Source organism: Platichthys flesus, chromosome 21, assembly GCF_949316205.1.
Source record: "Platichthys flesus chromosome 21, fPlaFle2.1, whole genome shotgun sequence".
Classification (NCBI taxonomy): Eukaryota; Metazoa; Chordata; class Actinopteri; order Pleuronectiformes; family Pleuronectidae; genus Platichthys; species Platichthys flesus.
The window spans coordinates 5,678,551-5,694,251 of NC_084965.1; the positions used below are offsets into that span (position 1 = coordinate 5,678,551).

Here is a 15,701-nt window from a genome sequence, read left to right on the forward strand (position 1 = left end):
GAAACCACAAAGACCAGGATAAAAGATGAAGCTCAGTGTGTTACAAGCATGCAATTCTTTATTTTTGCTACTCCAACACATCTTTACCACATTGCTCTTTTATAGTATGATTTAAAGCTTTACAAAAAGGAGGAGAAAACCAAATATTTACAAAAATCTATCTGTGCAAACATAATTCTTCTTTTACACCACTCTCCTAAAGTTTTTGAAAGGCATGCATACAAATAAACTTTGGTATGTTAACAAAACTACTCATTTTCTTAGTAGAAGCGTCTATGTACACATGGGAGAACTGATTCATTTCTTTGTTTTTAGTACAGTTTACATTTAGACAACAATACATGTTAACTTAACAAACCAAGACAAGCAGGTCAACACTTCAACCTAGAAGAGTTCATGTAAATTCCCCTAAATCTTGTGACTGGGTTAGGCCTGAAGTGAGTCATAGTATGACAACTTTGGCAAAGAGGCACACTAAAATGAAAACTTGTATTACTCATGATCCCAGTTGTGTATGTTTATATATCTGTAAAAGAAATTGGCAGAGAAAATAAGAAAATACTCTCAGTTCAAAGTGAGATTGACTTTTAAAATGTCTGTATACACGAATGTATAAGTTCATAAAAGGCATTTACAGGACTGCTGAATGTCTGGCAACACAGGAAAATAGAAGATTAAATATACTATGATTATTCAATCTCTGGTTTGAAAAATAAAACACAATTTTTTTACACTGTACTTTGTGATTGTACATCAACTGTATATTCCCTATTCATAGCTACAGCAAGAAAAATAGATTTTCAACACCACGAAAGCCTTCCACTTCAACTAAAAAGTGGGAAAACCTTTTTTTTTTTTTAAAGTTCATTTGTAAAATCTTTTGTGAGAACATCTGGAACACCTTCAGGAGAGAATCAAATCCAAGTAAGTACAATCCAAGTAACTCAAAAGGGTTAAAAGTATCGACGTGAGAATACCGGTGTCAAATAAAACAAGAGTCGCGGGGGGGAGTGCATCACTTAATACTTTTACAAAAACTTTTAAAAAATGGGAGAGAAAACAAACAAACCAAACTAAAATAAAACATGACCACATCTACCTGCTGCGCAGTAAAACCACAGGGGGGCGATAGTGGGGCTAAGTAGTGTCCTTAGCTGATGTGGCTGTTGGGATGCAGGATTTGCCGCTGCTGCCGTTGTGGGACCTGTAGCTGGTGAAGCTGGGGGTGTGTATGGTGCGGATGCTCTTTCCGCCCGGGCCCACAGGTGTGGGCGACAGAGGGGAGGGGGAGGAGGAGGATGAGGAGGAGAATGAAGAGGAGGAGGAGGAGGAGTGCACTCGACCATTCTGGGTCTGCGAGGAGAACGAGAGAGCTTTACCTGTGTGCTGTGAGGGTGTGGGGAGTTTGAGGGATCCGTTAGACAGGGAGGGGATGTGGGAGGAGGGGATGTGGGAGGAGGGCAAGGTGGCGGAACGAGGAGAGGACAGGATGGAGGACTTTGTGGAAGAAGAAGAGGAGGAGGAGGAGGAGGATGAGGAGGAAGGGTTAATGGGATTAGTAGCATCTGAGTTTGGTGCAGACTGGGAACTGCCTTTAGGAGAGCTAGGATAAAAAGCAGGGATTTTAGAGGTGGGTATAGTAGGGGAAGTAGTTTTATGATCCCCTCCCACTCTTTTAGCACTTCCGTTAGCCTGCAAACAGAGATGCCAAAACAGATACTGGTTGTCAAAATAGAAATCTGGTCAAAAAACACAAATAAAAAAGGCAAGACGATGTTAAATCAAACTACAGGTTATATGCACACAGAAACACTATGACTGCACAAACATGTATATCACAACTAACAGACACCAACACATGTACAGAAGCTGTTCTCCCTAGGTTACACGAGAGGTGAGACACACTGAACTGAGACATGTTACCAAAGAAAAGACAACTGCGTTGGTTAGAGGTTGTGCGAGGTTCAGACAGGAGGGGGGGGCGTCTCTCCACAGGTCGCCGATGTGTTGTTAGAAGAGGGGTGCGTTAGGTTTAGTGTGTCGGGAGAGGAGTCAGAAGGCGAAGCGGGTGAGAATCAGGGTGAGAGGAGTTTAGTAGAGTGAGAGCAGAGTGAGAACGTGGGCCGGCGCTCCACGAAAAACACGCTGTTGCAAGATGGTGAGTTGTGCCGAGGTCTTTGGGGGGGGGGGGAGAACTTACATCACAGTGAGGTTAAGAAGCTCTAATGCAGCGATGTTGGGGTTTGAGCAGAGGTGCGTTGTGAGGAGGAGGGTGGGTGGGGTGGGGAGCACAGCCGAAAAAAAGTCAGTTAGGGTTTGTGGTTTGTTTGTTGTTGTGTTTTTTTTACACAGCCATAAGCATCCTGGGTTTTTTTTCACGACACTGTTAAGGAGCTCATCTGTGATGGGAACCGGAGACGTGGTGACAGAACTCAAGATGATAGGGTTCCACTTCTCTTTGACATGTTTTTTTTTTTTTTTTTTTTTTGTAAGTCACCAACACAGTGAAAACCATGAGCAGTGTGGACATGCAGAAGCATACAGTACAGTGATGTTATGGGGGTAACAGTCAAGAGTCGAACATGCCTTCTCGTCAGAGCAGACTCCAGAGAAACAGTCGCCTTCACAGCAACTTCATTCTTTCAATTAAAACACTTGAAATCTCACAGCTTTGGTAGATTATCCCTCTTATATAATACATGCCTCGTGTGTTTCGATCCCTACGTGTTTTGTTTCCTCTAGTCCCTGGTAAGGCCCTACAGTAAAACTACCTGTCGGAACTGCCTCTGAGCGTCCTGCAGTTTTGGCTGTTTTCCTGCTTTGTCAGTAGTACCCGGCGACTGCCTGGACTTCGCAGACAAAGGGACGGGCATCCGACTAGTGGGGGAAGCGACACTGGCGTTCTGCAGGGGGATCCAAACGAAAAAACAAGGAATAAAACAAAAGAAAGAAAAAAACACACCATACAGGAAGCATGAAAAATCAAGGCACTGACAGGTTCACATAAAACTCATTCAATAGCTCCAACGATCAACACCAGTGAAAGAACATGCACCCCGTGGGACCGTACACCTCAAAGTCAATACACACAGTACATGCTTTAGAGAACACGTGAGACACCAGAGCTGAATCATCATGAGACTCTTTTATGATGAGTTTGCCACTTGCTGAAAACCTCAGAGTTTTAGCAATGAGCTGAAAGTGAAAAGTGTGGGGGGGTGGGGGTAACCAGGAACCCAGCAAAATGCCAAACCCCAATCATGACGCCATGATTTCACAGAGGGGAGAAAGCCACCGGGGGACATTTCCGACATTTCCCAGCACCGGTGGAGTGGATTAATGATTCTGTGATTTCAGAGGTTAGGGTTGGAGAGTAGGTAGGTCGGAAAATGAATTTGAAAAAAAACAAGAAGCACCCAAAACCTCCCGGAGCGAAAGGAGCTAGAGCGAGACCTGTTGCACGGTGATGGGGGCACTGGGGACAGTGATGGTGGAGGCAGTGGAAGTGGTGGTAGTAGGGAAGACTACAGGGCGAGGAAGGAGCTGCGGTTTAGGCTTCGGCTGCAGAAACTTCTTGCCGGGTACCTTAGGGCCGGACCCTCTGGAGGTCGGGAGAGAGGACGACCTCTTTAGCCCCCCTACATCTGAGCTCTTCACATTCCCGTCTTTAGCCTCCTCCCGAGGGACGGGCTCCTCGGGGGAGAGGGGGCCCATCTCGCTGATGGTGGTCTCCAGCTGCTTGATGGTCTGCTCCAGGCTGTCCAGGGTCTTGTAGGTGTTCTTCCGGATCTCATCAGTCCGGCCATGGGAGTCGGAGTTCTGCCTCCTCAGCTGCGTGGCCGAATCTGTGACATTGGCCGCGTCCGCTAAAGATTTTGAACGTGTAATCTCAAATCTCTTTGCTTCTTTGTGCTGCGTGATGGTACCGTCACCTTCCTCCTCATCTTCGTATACGACCACCTGGAGAGTCTTCTTGCCCGACTTGGTGCCGGCGCGAATCGCCTGGGTCAGCGCCGCCAGCTGCTTCTTGGGGAACTTAAACTTGAACTTCTTCTTACTGTCCTGCTTGGCATCTTCGTTCGTCTCCATGTTTATTCCACTGTCCGTCAGTTCTGATATCGAGGACGAAGACGAGGACGATAAGCTGTTGTGGTCGGCGGTGCCCTCTGCATATCTGACCTTTTTGTCCACAACCGATTTGTTCGCCTCAGCTTTTACCTGCAGCCAACCACCCCTCTCCGAGTCCGACTCCTCGCTCTCCTCATCGATGCGCTCTTGTGACAGCATCCTCTCCAGTTCATCCTCAGACTCAAATATGGTGGACAGACGCTTGTAGGCCGAGCGGATGTCCATGGGCTCATCGAAAATGATGATGACGGGCTTTTTGTTGAAGCCATTATCCGGCAACGCGTTGGGATCCCCCGCGGCGTTCCCTCGGTTTTGGCCGCATCCTAGGGTGTATGTCTGGACGCCTGCCTTCTTGGCGTTGACCAGATCCTGGTACTCACCACAAGACAGAGACTGAACCTGGGTGTTGGTGATCATAAATGCTATGTTGTCAGGAGGTGGAGGCGCCTCTTCTCCAGGCAGATCAACACTAAGACCTGCGCCCCCGTCGTCATCCACAAAAATAGCTTTCGGTGGATCACGGTTTTCACTCAGAGCCTTTTTCGTTGGCGAAACAGAACGTTTAGGAGTCTGTCTGACGGCGCTGACTGTGCTGGTTTCCTTTGCCTCTGGGATTATATTCTTACTGGAAGAAACAGGCTCCTGGATGATTTTACTTTTCTTCTCAGTGTTCATTTTGTTGAGCATTTTGCCCTTCTCCATTTCCACCTTGGTCTTCAAGGACTCGGAGCGTTTCACCTGCTTCTTTGGCAGTTTGAATTTGGTCAGTCCCACGGGTTTAGGTGAAATCGGTGGAGGCGTTAAAGGCAGGGGTGATTTGGGTGGTGGAGACTGTGGCGGCTGCTGTTCCTGGCTTGGAGAATTGTCGTTAACATTGACATTTGACACCTGTGTTGGCGGCTGCGCGGGCTCTTGGTGCTCGGGGGTCTCGTCCGTTCCTGACGAGGCTGGGAGATCTTTGGGAATCTGGCCAGTCACATAGTAAATGACCTGCGATCGGGAAAGGAAAACAGAAAGTCATCATTTCATTAAACTTTCACGTTGTAGAATATTCACTGAAAAAATTCATGAAAATAGTGTCAGGAATCCAACGGGACACGTACCCCTTGGCTCTGTCGCACAGGGGTGTTCCCGTTTTCATCCGTGTCTGGATCTTTATCCTCCCGACTGGGCTCTGAACTCTGCTAGGACAGTGTGTGAGGGAATAATATTACTGTGCAACTGGCGCGCCAAGTTGCTGTGGATTAACTTTGACTCGACACACAAGGCCGCGGACGCATTAACGATGTCTAAGCTGCATTGGGTAATAACCTTGTACAAGTACAACAGCAAATATAATTACAGTTTGTACTCCTCAGATTCTTCTTCAGTTTAAAACCAAATCACTTTTAAACAAGATAAATTCTCTGGATCCAAATGCGCACGGGGCAAATAAACACGTTTAACCTTTTAAGCTGCATTTCTACAACAATCAAGCTGCTCAAGGATTTAGCAAAAACTACAGAGCAGATGAAACTTTCTGGCTCAAATTCGGACAAAGGGGCAGATCTAGCTCAACTTTTGATTACTTTCTTTTCATTGTGAGATACTGTTTATACTTTCTCTGAGAATAATTCAAGGATCTTGTATTAAAAAATAGGGCATGTTAAGGGGACTGAGTGTGTGGAATTTGTTGCAGTTGGATTGAATGGAAAGGGGCTGATTGGCCTTAGCGGAGGATAGCTCTCTATTGATTGTTATCCACAGCATCTACAAGCTCTAATTTGTTAGCTGACACTTACACACGTTTTAAAATCTCGAACTAATCTCGGTTGCACTTGAACATACCTGTCCGCTTCGTCACATAAAAAAAAAACATATTATTGCGTGATTATACATAGGGATTTTCTAGGTATAGACTTGAAGGGATGCACTGGTTAAGTAGATGTGAAGCTGGGAAAACAACCTGAGGTGAAGTTGTGCAGAGACGAAGAGAAACAGAAAAGTGATTCCTCAGGAAAAGTGATTTGAGAGGAGCATGCAAAGTGGCCAGGCTGACCTCTAGTGAACCAAGTCTGCAGAAACACACCTGTCTGCACGGGGAGTTTTCAATAATGTCGTTTCTCTCAATCGTCAAATCATTTCAGAAATAGAAAAAAGGTGTTTTTGTAAAGAAGACATGTCATTGAAGAAAGACAAAAGACGATTTGAATTGCCTGTAGGGATACAGTGCCCGAGGTCTTTATTGATTTGGAGGAAAAATAGACAAGACACACCATCGTCTGGTCCAGACACACAGAAAAGGCACAGCATCTTTTCAGAGGCTTCCCTTTATGCAGACTTAATCCTGAAAACCCAAGCTGTGATCCCCGGCAGAGTCAAACAGAAGGAAGGGGAAGTGAGGCAGCGAGGAAAGAGGAGTATTTGGAGGCAGCTGTTACGGGTTTCTCTCGAGCCAAAGCAAGGGAGCCAAAGTCGGAGGAGGGTTAAGATGCAGCCATTGATTGTGTGAGACAGTCGGCAGAGACAGGCGGTTAGCAGGGGCGGCTGCACGGCGACTTGTTCTTTACCTTTTTCTCTTTGAGGGGCAACAAGGCCCCCGGTCTTAGCTCTCTGATTTGCGGTTCAATTCGAGTGCCGGGCTCTACCAAATTTTTCACCCCTACATCCTTAACTGTGCACATCTGGAAAACCTGAAGAGTGAAGAAAGGTGAAGGGGGGGAGTGGGGAGTTTGAGTGTCTTCACCACGGCCACAATCATAAAAAAAAACTAAAACCCCAACTGGTAAAATTATATTTAAAACTCTTTAGGCAGCTGTCAGTGAAGATCATTTGGAAATCACCATGAGAAGAAATGTTAGGCAGCCCACTCCCACAATGCAAAATCAAGGACACCTTAAGAGAGCCACTGGTTGAGAGTGTTTGTGTTTGAGTTTGAGTGTTAATGTGCGTCTAACCTGGAGCTCTGCCATGATCTTGTCTCCTTCATCCTCCTCGTCTCTGGAGACAGACGTTATAACCGGCGGAGGGGTAGGAGGCTTTGGCTTGGTCTCTGGTGGGACCTTGGTGAGCTTGGGCTGGGGAGTGGGAGGTGGGACCTCCTCGTCACCCTCCTGCAAGAAAATGAATAAGTTGTTAATTTTTAAATCCCCTTTTCCACTGGTTAAAAAACCCACTGACACCTGGCTTTTGTCTGTAATGGGAATTGATTCGATCAACAAGCAACATGACAAAATGGAAAAATCCCCTACTGACAACGGGAAAAGCATTTATCACCTTTTATTATTATAATTAGAGGAGAACGTGCATGTATTGTCAACATTTAACTTCTGTATTTTTCTCTTTCTTTTCTTATTAAAAAACAAGCTGCATATTCCAGATTTCACGAGGCGTCCCCTGACCACACTGACCTGAGCTGAGACGGACTCCTTCCTGCTGATGAAGACCACCTCCCCAGAGCGAGTGGTGGTCATGCCGGAGTTTGAGCCGGAGTTGGAGCCGGGGTAGGTCTTCCTGGGAGGAGGCGGCGGTGGGGACTTGCTGGCCTTCTCGGTCCCTTGCTTGGGGACAATGTCGATGGGCGCCGGCTTGTTCTTGGAGAGTCTCTCCAGCACCGGCTTGGCTGGTTTCTCCAACACGGGCTTCGGCAGTTTCTCTGGCCCCTTTTTGACCAGTTTGTCAGAGTCAGGCTCGGACCGGAGCTCTTCTGTCACACACATTAATCAAATTATATTAGCGCACATGAATTTAGAAATTAAAAATGTCCATATTTGTGTCGTCAAGTAAAATCCTTTATATCTGTACCTGTAGGTGACTCTAGAGGACTATGGGTGTTGGGTTGTTCTCCGCTGGCAGCAGGGGGCAGTGCCGTGTTCTCCTCCACCTCCAGGCTGGGGATGCCCTTCATCATGTTGGCCTGGGCCTCCTGCAGGATCTTCTCAAACTCTTTCCCGTCGTAATGACCCAGGTTCTGCCTCCTCTCCGCCCACTCCTTCTCCGCTGCCTGTATGGACATTGCTCTGCATTTGCTCTTCTCCTTATTGCTCTGCAGCTCCTCTATGACAAGATCCTGGGTGCCATTATTCACAGAGTTCCCGTTTGTCTTCTTATGATGGACGGGGCTCGGCGGACCCACGGACGCACCCCTGGGAGATTCCCGGCCTTTGGGACTAGGGACCCGCGTGGGGCTGGGGGTGAGAGGAGGACTGGACTGAACGGTCAGGGCTGCAGACTGCTGGGACTGCTGCATGAGCACTCGGGAGCTCTGGACATGATGGATTACCACCGGGGAGGAGGGCATCACCTCGGATCTGACGGTGGAGTTCTGGGGATCCAGTGGAGGAGAGGGGGAGCTGGGCTGAGCTGGTGCTGGTGGGGATTCAGCGAGAGGCTGTGATGCTGCAGGGCTGTTATCCACTGGGACATGAGCAGAAGGATTCAGACCCTTCTGGGAAACTTCAGATGTGTGTCTGCAGAGAGGAGAGATTACAAATCATGTTGAAAACGACAGAAATCAATTTTACATCCAAACTTTATATTTTATGGTTCGTTGATTTCTCATCCAGATGAAAATCCACCCATCTCCCAAATAAAGACGACAAATAACGTTGATTAATTCTGATAAAACTGCACAGAAATGGTTCGTTTTGCGAGCAGACATCAATGGGATAGAAGACAAGAGAGTCATTGAGAGAGCAGAAGAGAAAAGTGGAGAGTGGGTCGGGAGTCTGTGACATATTAAAATGGAAATGAGGTGCTGCAGTGTCCAGTGAATTAATTCACTCATCGGTTCAGTGAAGGCGATGGAAGTAAACCGAGCTGGACACCAGACTCCTCTGTCCACCCGAGGCGTACTCTCTGACGGGATGAGGGCCGGCCTGTCCGTACAATCAAATCTCCCACAACACAGACCCTGTGAGTGGCTCTGCAGAGAGATTTTTGATTTCATCTTCGAGTCCCTCATAACCGTTCTCTCTCTTTCTGACATGCACTGAGCTACGGATGTTTTCCTGATATTTTCCAGAAGGGCTGTATGTGCGACCGCAAAAGCCAGAGTCAGTTGCTCTAGACATTTTCTGAGAACCTTTCCTGAAAACCCTCTGGCTCTTCCTGCATGTTCTACCCAGGCTCCACCCCTCACCTGAATATTCTGGACAATCTCCTGCCGCCTTGTTTATACGTGAAAAGCAAACGTCACATCTGAAATCGGCTTTTGAGATTATTGTTCCTCTACCTCCTCAGGCCGCTGAGTGTGTCTGTCAGGCTCTTGACTCTCTTCAGCATGCTGTCCAGTTTGTGAGGCTCCTCCTTCAGAAACTTGACGGCCTCCACCTCCACTCGGAGCACGGCCCGCATCCTGGTCTGCAGAGCCGGGAACTCTCCTGAGGAAACGCGCACACACAGAGAGAAATCCTCAGAATAACATTTAGTCACGACATAACAATTCATATTCACCTCTTCTACCAGCTCGCTAAGCCACCGTGACCCTTCACAACTGTACAGTGGGATAAATTACAACCTTTGGAGTGGTTCTCCCAAACGTGAATTTATTGAAGTAAATTACAACATACCCTGAGACAAGATAAGAGTCCAGCCTGTAGGTCTGAGAAACACCCATCACATTAAACCCTGAACTGGTTGAGTGAGCTTCTCATTCTTTACCTCCTTCTCTGTTCTCCGTTCAACTACTTTTTTCTATCTTTGTATTCATTTTAGATTTCATATTCTGTATATTGATATTGGAAAATATCCCCCAAAAATATTGGTCCGAACAATAAATGGAAAAGACGTTGCGTTATATATTCTGCCTCCTCCTTGTTAGTGGATGGGAAAATGACCAAGCAGCCCTCTTACCTTTGAGTCCTGCCAGAGATTCTCCCACCTTCCTCAGAGTCACTGCTCCCTCCTCCACGTCCTTCAGGGTCACAGCCCTGTGTGTCGCTCCTGGGTCCTTCTGCAGAGAGCCCACATACTGCTCCAGGTCACTGGAGAAAAAGAAACAAAAAAGCACGAACGATAAGTATAAACAGCCTTGAGAGGAATCAAGTGTCTTCTCCTGTGGGGAGGACGACACAGAGAGGGTCAACTTTACATAAATCTTTGCATTATATTTACTCTTTACAAACACCAGGGGGCAGGGTACAACCATCTATCCTAAAGATCATGCACCGATGCTGATCGGGCCAAGGTGAAAGCAGATTTGTGAATATGGACAATGAAAAACGAGATATGTAAAACATGCACAAGGATTAACATTATGCTTTTCCACTGCGCTCTGCACTTCCCTGTCTGAATCAGATTGCTACGAAGAGATTGGATTGGATCTCTTCCCGAAACCACAAATGTTTACAGGCTGAATGAAAGCTCATTTGTGACGAGGCACTTCCTCACGGAGAGAAAACACATCACGCCGCCTCACAGAGAAAACCCTGGCTACTCTGAGGGGAAATGTGCAGAACGATAACATTGTGTGCAGTGTGGGATTGCAGGGGAGCGAGTAAAATGGTGTTTCATTGTGGCCAAGTACCCTCGAGAAACACCCTTTTTATAGAAGTCCCCTGAAGGGAGTGGGGAAGGCAAGAGGGAGAGCGTGTGTTAAATGTCCTGCGATGTCAAGGCCTGTTGGTTAAAACAACAATGATGGGACATTCCAGCTGAGGACAAAGGAAACTCTATCAAACCTCCAAAACACAAATAGAGATAAAGAACATCTCCTTATTGTATATTTACAGACACTCTAACAACGTATTCAAGCTTTTGTTTGAAGAATCATCCTGTGCTTTATATTCTTTTAATGATCTGTAAATTGCTGAGAACTGCATTAACAGTAGAGTCTGCAATTACAGGATTATAATCATCTAATTAAGCAAGCCTGGTCATGCTTAAAGAGCGCACCCCTCCTCCAAAATCGAAAGGTTTCTTGGCTCCACCCCTTCACAGCATTTCCTGGGAATCCATATAGTTGTCTTCACATAATCATGCTAACTAACAAACAGACGCAGATTAAAACATAATGTTCTTATGCATGAAATGGGGAGAGAGAGCGGGGAAGACGTGCAGTCAGGGGCTGGGTCAGAATCGAACCTGCGGGGCTCAAACCTCTATATATATCATTCTATTTAAAGTTAAGGCAATCTAAGGCAAACACTACCTCCCCTGGAGGAGTGGGTGTCCCAGCTTGCCCTCACTTTATATAGAATCGCTTTTTTTTTTAGATTTGAATGTGTTGTACTGTAATTATTGAATAAAAACTGAGCTTTGTTAAATTAGGAAAAGGAATAAGAGCTCTGTTCACACCCGGTGATAAATCGCATACTGGACGTGTTTCCTGTGATCCATGTGATTGGATCTCACTTCCTGCTCTACATGCAAATAATCACGTACATCATTTGTGTTTGTGACGACTAAATTATGTTGTTAGCCAATCTGAATTAACAGATGTGTTCCATGTCACTGTGGGTGTGCGTGTGTGTGTGTGAGGGATTGGCTCTCTGGACGCAGATAGACAACACTCTTCCACCTGGCGTGTAAACATCCAAATAAGATGAACGCTCCCTGTTGACAAGACGCTGCAAGTGAATTACAATAAGAGCAGGGTTGTGAGTCTAGTCCATTGTTGTAGACTGCAGCCACTGCTCTGCCTGTAGGGACCTGTGGGCTGTAATTCGAGGGCGTTGGCGTGTCAGTAAGAGTTTAGGGCTGAATAGCTCAGGTGAGCTGATAAAAATGAAGTCTTTTGGGGATTTCCTATAAATAGAGGCACCTTGACAAGAGCTGCTTAGGTGTGTGTGTATGTAATCAGCTCTAATTCTTGTCCAGGACTCGCACGAAAGGAGTTTAACCAACAAAAATAACCTTTCAGTAACGAATGCAAACAACCGCTTCTGTTCTTTGTCGCCTGGATAGAGCACAAAGCCTGCTATGGAAGCAAAGCAGTAAACATTGAAGAGACTCACCCAAGTTGAGTGAGGACACATTCCTCCAGTCCCAGGTACTTGTGCCTGTCCTCTTCCACCAGCGATCTCTGCCTCTGGACCGGGTCCTCCAGACGCCGCATGGCCTCAAACAGTTTAACACTGATCTCCTGTTCGGCCCGCTTCAGCTGAATCCGCAGCGCCTCCTGGTTCTGGAGCTGGAGGAGGAAACGCACAGGGGAATAAGATCCTGCAGCAGACCAACATGCGTAGCTTTGAAAATGTCATTCAGAAGATGCACAGTCCCTCACATACATGCACAAAGGTGGATACCTGAACAGGAATCACCACCTTTTAAAATGAATTCAAACTGAGAAAGAGTTCTTGCCTGCAGCTGTCTCATCTGATGAAGCTGCACCCTGAGGTCAGAGACGTTCTTCCTGAACTGCAGGAGGTTGACCTTGAGAGGAACCGAGGGCTTGTCTGACGGAGCTGCGCTGGTTTTAGGAGCCAAGACGGGGGAACCACCTGGACCACAGGGGGAAGAAAACAATATGAGCCAAGTAAGAGGTGAAAATTAACTTATATGTACATGTTGACACTTTGAGAACCCTTTGGAGACGTGTCCATAATAGATCTGATTTGCACTAAAGTAGAAATTACACTTCAAACGACTGTAGCATCAAAACCCAAACCCTCACTCCAGCATGCTCTGACTTTACTTTGCAAATCAGATCCAATAATCTTTATTATAGATAACTATAAATAAGAGGAAAACAAATACAACCAAATACATTAAACCTATACTTCTCAGCCGGGCTCTACTCCAGATGATTGTGTAAGGTTGAACATGTCTGTGTACACATTCCCCTGCCGACACACTGGTCTCACTTAATGCTCCTGATGTGTAATAACGACGCCTGTCTGAACTCTCTGTGGTGTTGTCTTCCCTGCACAATAAGAGCAGATATACGGAGTCTCATATTGCCTCCACCCCTGAAACGTCTGTCAACTGATTTCTGCATCTCAGTCGTCACTGGAGACTGAGAAGAGGTTGAAACCATGGAAACTGAGGGGAGTAATATTTGAGGTTTGGGCGAGGGTCCCTAAATGTACAACAACAATCCTAAATTTAATTTTGGTCTAGATTCAGAGACTACAATATGAGTTTTGACTTTAATGACACCGAGGATGAGCATCTGGGTTTATTTGATATCAGTTAATAAATCAATCCAATCCATACTTCCCCATTTTGTCACTTAGCCCTGAGAGCAAACTTTAATGGTTTTCATGGGAACTATTTTATGGGCTGACCACATGTACTATTGCTACATTTTTAAAATGTCTTTCACAGCCGTGAGCAAAACAAGTGACATTTCCTTCAGCCTCATTGTGTTGGTTTGAGGCATAAATCTCAGAGATGGATATCTGAAAAACATTGAAAAATAAAACCAAAACTACACCAAATGCAAGTCAGATATTATTTAATGAGAAATATATATATATATATATAAATACACATATATATATATAATGCTCATGTATTGTCTAATCAGAATTGATCGACTTCAGATCTATACATGTTTTTGTTGTTCTCTGCTCATTGAGATTAGTTTAAAACCACAACCTTCATTCAGGAGCAAATATCTGTTTTTAAACTTAAAATAAATAATAATGTGACATTAATTGTGAAAATTATCGATATTTACTTATGAAAATGTTTCGTTATGTTCATTAATAATAATTGTTGGCAATACTGTGCAGCCCTATATTATATATCATATATTATATATCATATATTATATATCATATATAAAATGACATGTAATATACCAATCTTTTAAACTGTGTAACGCCATTCTTCAAACTCAGAAACACTAGATCCTTGAGAGAAAGATGTGCCTTTGCTCATGAGTCGCACAACGGGTCAGGGGAGGTTCAGAGTCGCTCGGGCAGTGACAGAACAAACCTTTGTCTACATAATCCTAAAAGACCAATCACTCTCTCGACCTTACAAACAGACTGACAGCTGCCTGGACCTGAAGTACAGGTTATTGTGTCAGCTCCTGGTTGTGCGTCTGGGCCTCGGGGACACCATGTCCATCAAAAGAAGAACAAAACGCTGCGTGGTGACACTGAGGAGGCCGCGAAAGGTGAAAAACAAGAGGTTGATCAAGGAACACGTTCCCTGAGGATTTGCTCAAGCACAACATGACAGGTAGACGCCCTGTGAACGCTCCACATGTTATCTGTCACGAGATGAACTCAGAGACGGTTGTGTTGTGTCTTCCGCTCGGGAGGTAGCGGATCTTTTTTTTAATCGAACCCAGATCAGGCTGAATCGCTGAATCATCTCGGCAGGCTGCAGAAGTAACAGCTTCTTGTTTAGAGAAGTGCTTCGAGGGGTTTGCTCAGCTGGCTCTCGTCTCTTAACTCCTATTAAACTGGATGTATGAGGCAAGGGGGGGTGAAGAAATATGTACCGATGACAAGTAAAGAAGGCCGACTTTGTTTTCCCTCTCTCCAACAGGGCTCATTGCAGCCTGTTGACTGACACTGATGCGTGGGCTTGTCTGCACAAGTCATTCTGGTGCTTAAGCTCTTGTGCGAGTGGCACTCACCTGAGCTGTGTGCACTGTGGGCTGGAGATGATGTCTTCGCTGGTCTCTCGCTGCAGCCAGATGGAAAAAAATCATTAGAGCAGGATTTTGAGAGTGACAAAAAAACACGAAAAACTGCATATTTGGACACTTTACATTCAGAGGTTAGTGTCAGTGAGAGCAAACAACGTTACGACCACGTGTGATGGTGAAAGAGTGACGAGCCAGAGAGGTTAAAATGATGTTAATGATGTTAACGGGCTTCAACCGGGCGTGCAACGCGCCACAGACACATTCAGAAGCTTCAGATTAGCTGCAAACATTAACACCAGGTCTCCCCAGGGAAGATCGAAATGCAGAGAGCCATTTATCAGTCACACCCACTTCACTTGGTGCTACTTCATCCTGAGTGTGTGATGTGGCCATTACAGAGGGGATACTTTATCTCTCCTACTCCGGCTGGGTAGCCAGGCATCCCATTTTAAAACTCCCCCGATGCCTCGCTCTGTCCTATGCTGTGATTGCTTACCTTGGAGGCTCCTGGTTGCCACTAGTGTTTGGCCCCTTTAAAAGTGCATGCTGAACAAGACCAGTCAAGCTGGCAATCTGTTGCTCCATAGCCTTCATTCGCTGTCTGCAGAAACATCAGAAAATTCTACTTTCAACACTGAAGCCTACTGGATGTCAAACTGGGCACGACTGCAACAGAACAATCAATAGTTTTTAATGGCCGGACAATGGATCCTTATCTTTGTGGTTATTTCATGAGTTGTTTCCACAGCAGGTTTGATTGATCAGCAATTATACGAATGAATAGTTTCTAAATCACATCCGAGCAGAACCCAAACAAAGGAAACCTTACACTGAGACTCCCTGGTTAAACTAGACGTGGGAAAATAAATAAACGTTCTGATTCTTGACGATAAAGGAGATAAATAAAACATGTGTTATTCTAGTTTTTCTATTTATCCACACAAGCCATCACTGTAAAGCACGCTGGCTCAACCCCTGTTGTATTTAACGTGCTGCACAAATACAAGTGACTTGACTTGACCTGACCTGGCCTCATGTGAAAGCAGCG

General features: G+C 45.7%; 1 protein-coding gene across 14 annotated transcripts in view; it reads right to left on the bottom strand.

Moving 5' to 3' along the window:
* Positions 1-40: 40 nt before the first annotated feature.
* si:ch211-285f17.1 (sickle tail protein homolog) overlaps positions 41-15,701 on the bottom strand; it is a 79,889-nt gene continuing 64,228 nt past the window's right edge. For 6 of the 14 annotated variants that reach the window (XM_062379797.1, XM_062379807.1, XM_062379805.1 and 3 more), the window contains 14 exons: positions 15,150-15,254; positions 14,642-14,691; positions 12,409-12,548; positions 12,063-12,238; positions 9,961-10,091; positions 9,341-9,488; positions 7,912-8,576; positions 7,518-7,813; positions 7,065-7,220; positions 6,678-6,800; positions 5,232-5,312; positions 3,454-5,118; positions 2,772-2,903; positions 41-1,692 (listed from right to left, as the gene is read on the bottom strand). In XM_062379797.1, the coding sequence (XP_062235781.1) occupies positions 1,138-1,692; positions 2,772-2,903; positions 3,454-5,118; positions 5,232-5,312; positions 6,678-6,800; positions 7,065-7,220; positions 7,518-7,813; positions 7,912-8,576; positions 9,341-9,488; positions 9,961-10,091; positions 12,063-12,238; positions 12,409-12,548; positions 14,642-14,691; positions 15,150-15,254 (4,423 nt within the window). In that variant the 3' untranslated portion in view covers positions 41-1,137. The remainder of the gene's footprint in view (positions 1,693-2,771; positions 2,904-3,453; positions 5,119-5,231; positions 5,313-6,677; positions 6,801-7,064; positions 7,221-7,517; positions 7,814-7,911; positions 8,577-9,340; positions 9,489-9,960; positions 10,092-12,062; positions 12,239-12,408; positions 12,549-14,641; positions 14,692-15,149; positions 15,255-15,701) is intronic. The other 8 variants (XM_062379806.1, XM_062379798.1, XM_062379803.1 and 5 more) reach the window with 8 other exon arrangements.